At 53.6% G+C, this 2,110-nt stretch overlaps 1 protein-coding gene across 1 annotated transcript in view; it reads left to right on the top strand.

The window, feature by feature from the left end:
* Positions 1-440: 440 nt before the first annotated feature.
* LOC104407812 (syntaxin-1A-like) overlaps positions 441-2,110 on the top strand; it is a 23,004-nt gene continuing 21,334 nt past the window's right edge. Inside the window, exon 1 of the mRNA XM_010017194.1 lies at positions 441-564. Coding sequence (XP_010015496.1) covers positions 441-564 — 124 coding nt within the window. The remainder of the gene's footprint in view (positions 565-2,110) is intronic.

Raw genomic sequence — 2,110 nt, forward strand, 5'->3', positions numbered from 1 at the left:
GCCACAGTGAGACAGTACACAGAACCATTGCCTATTTCCTATGCAAGACCTGAAGAGAATGAATGAGTACTTGGCAGTTGGTCTGTGCAATCCCAGACCCACATCCCTCCTATTTTCCCTTTCCTTTCTGAACAGCCCAGATGCATCCTTGCACTGTTTTGAGGTAATTTTGTAGAGTGTCTGTAGTTTTCATTCAAGCTGTGTTGTTTCATCTTTCTTGTTAAAGACAAGTTGGTTTTCCTCCCTTCCTGCCACTATTCCTAGTTTCTCTGGTTTTATTTCAGGCAGTCAGAGGTAACCTGCCCTAATCTGAGGAGCACTGAGCAAGGACAGCGCGGGAAGGTTAGAGTGGTGGAGCCGGGAACAAGCACGATCTGCTTTTAGGATTCCCTGTTCCCTCCTCCATCAGACATTTCCCCTCCAGTGCATTAATGAGAGCCATGGAGAAGGCAGCTGGTGACAGGCGGGTGACGCCGTGCTGGGGAGGAGCGGGCGGCTGCAGCGAGCGTGCCGGGGAGCACGTCGGCACTGCTGGGCACAGCGCCGCTCCCAGCCCTGAGCGCGGCAGGAAGGGCCCTTGGGCAGCAGCGCCTGCAGAGGTGCAGGGGCTGTCGATGGGGAGATGCTGCAGGGAGCTGGGCAGTGGTGGCAGGAGGACTGGGCCCTTCCAACCCCAACTATGCTGTGAGTCCATGACTCAGTGATAAAGACACTTGAGCAAGCTGTGAGGTGTTATTTTTCCCTTTTGACATTTTCCATGTCTTTCCTGGTGCTTCTAGCGATGCTCTGTGACCTGGGTGCTGCTAAAGCCTTCCAGTGACCAAAGCCCTTTGTTGATGAAACGCATTATGATTATTTCTTGTGGGTTGCTATTTACGGAGACGCAGTGGGCTGCTGTGCAGGGGATGGCTCTTAGGGACCTGAGAGATGCTTTTGGGAACCTGGAGAGATGTGGGGAAGGTGAGCACAGGGGAATTGGGTTTTCCTCCTTCCCAAGCAGCTGAGGCTGTGCTAAGGCCGAGAGGTGTTACAAGCCTGGCCTGGGCATTTGCAGGTGCCCCATTTGCTGTTGGCAGGAGGAAGAGAAAGAGCTTCCGCTGCTGCCTGCTCCCCTGTCTGCACCCCACCTCCCTGTGTTTCCTGAGCTCCTCTCCAGGACAGGTCACAGCCTGGGGCTCAACCCTGGACCAAAGCCTCCTCCTCACTCCCAGTGAGGAGTGGGGACACGGCTGCACAGTGCGGGTGACCACGGGAACATCCCTGCTCCTCTGCTGTGCTCAGTGCTGGCAGGAGTGGAGCAGACGTCCCTGGTGGGCTGTGGGATGAGGGGGGCCTGGCCTGGCCTCTTGGCCATCACATCTTGCCCTTCAGTGCTGCTCTGCTTGCCAGGGTGACCCCAGCCGTAGCTGTGGTGGTGTTGTGGTACTTGAGCTTCTGTTGCTGAATGTTACTCGCTGTGAACAGTTAAATAGATTTGAATGAGTCACTTAAACAGACGCTATGGATGTGAAAATAATTGTCTGGGAAATCTGTGCCTGCCAGGTCGCCAAGTAATCCTCACACATCCCGTGACTCGAAGCCAGCCAGGAGTGTTTTCTCCTTGCTGCTCAGTTGGAAATATTTTGAGGAAAGGCAGCCTAGCTCCCTGTCCAGTGTCCCTTCCATCCGTCCACATGGTCCTGTCCCCTTCCTGAGCAGCCAGCTCAGGGAGATTCTCACCCGTGCTCACCACTTGTCCTGTGCATCCTCAGTGATAGCATCACTGCAGCAAATCCCTCAGCCCCCATTGACAGGAAGAAGGGAAATGACATAGCAGTGACTTATGTGAAATTATTTCATAGGATCAAAGGTGGATATGGGTGGGAAGAGACCCTGGTGGTCCCTGGTCCAGTACCCTCCAGCAAGTCCATTAGATCAGGTTACTCAGGCTGTCACCCACAGCCACATGCTGAATATCCCTAAGGATGGACATCTCACAGACTCTCTGGCTCCAGTGTGTGACCTCCTTATTGATGACATTTTCTTTTCCTAATGTCTAATTTGAGTTTTCCTTATCCCAGCTTGGTCCATCACTGGTTGTCCTGTCCCTATGCACCTCCAAGCTTCAGCA

Source organism: Nestor notabilis, unplaced genomic scaffold (genome assembly GCF_000696875.1).
Source record: "Nestor notabilis isolate BGI_N333 unplaced genomic scaffold, ASM69687v1 scaffold6626, whole genome shotgun sequence".
Classification (NCBI taxonomy): Eukaryota; Metazoa; Chordata; class Aves; order Psittaciformes; family Psittacidae; genus Nestor; species Nestor notabilis.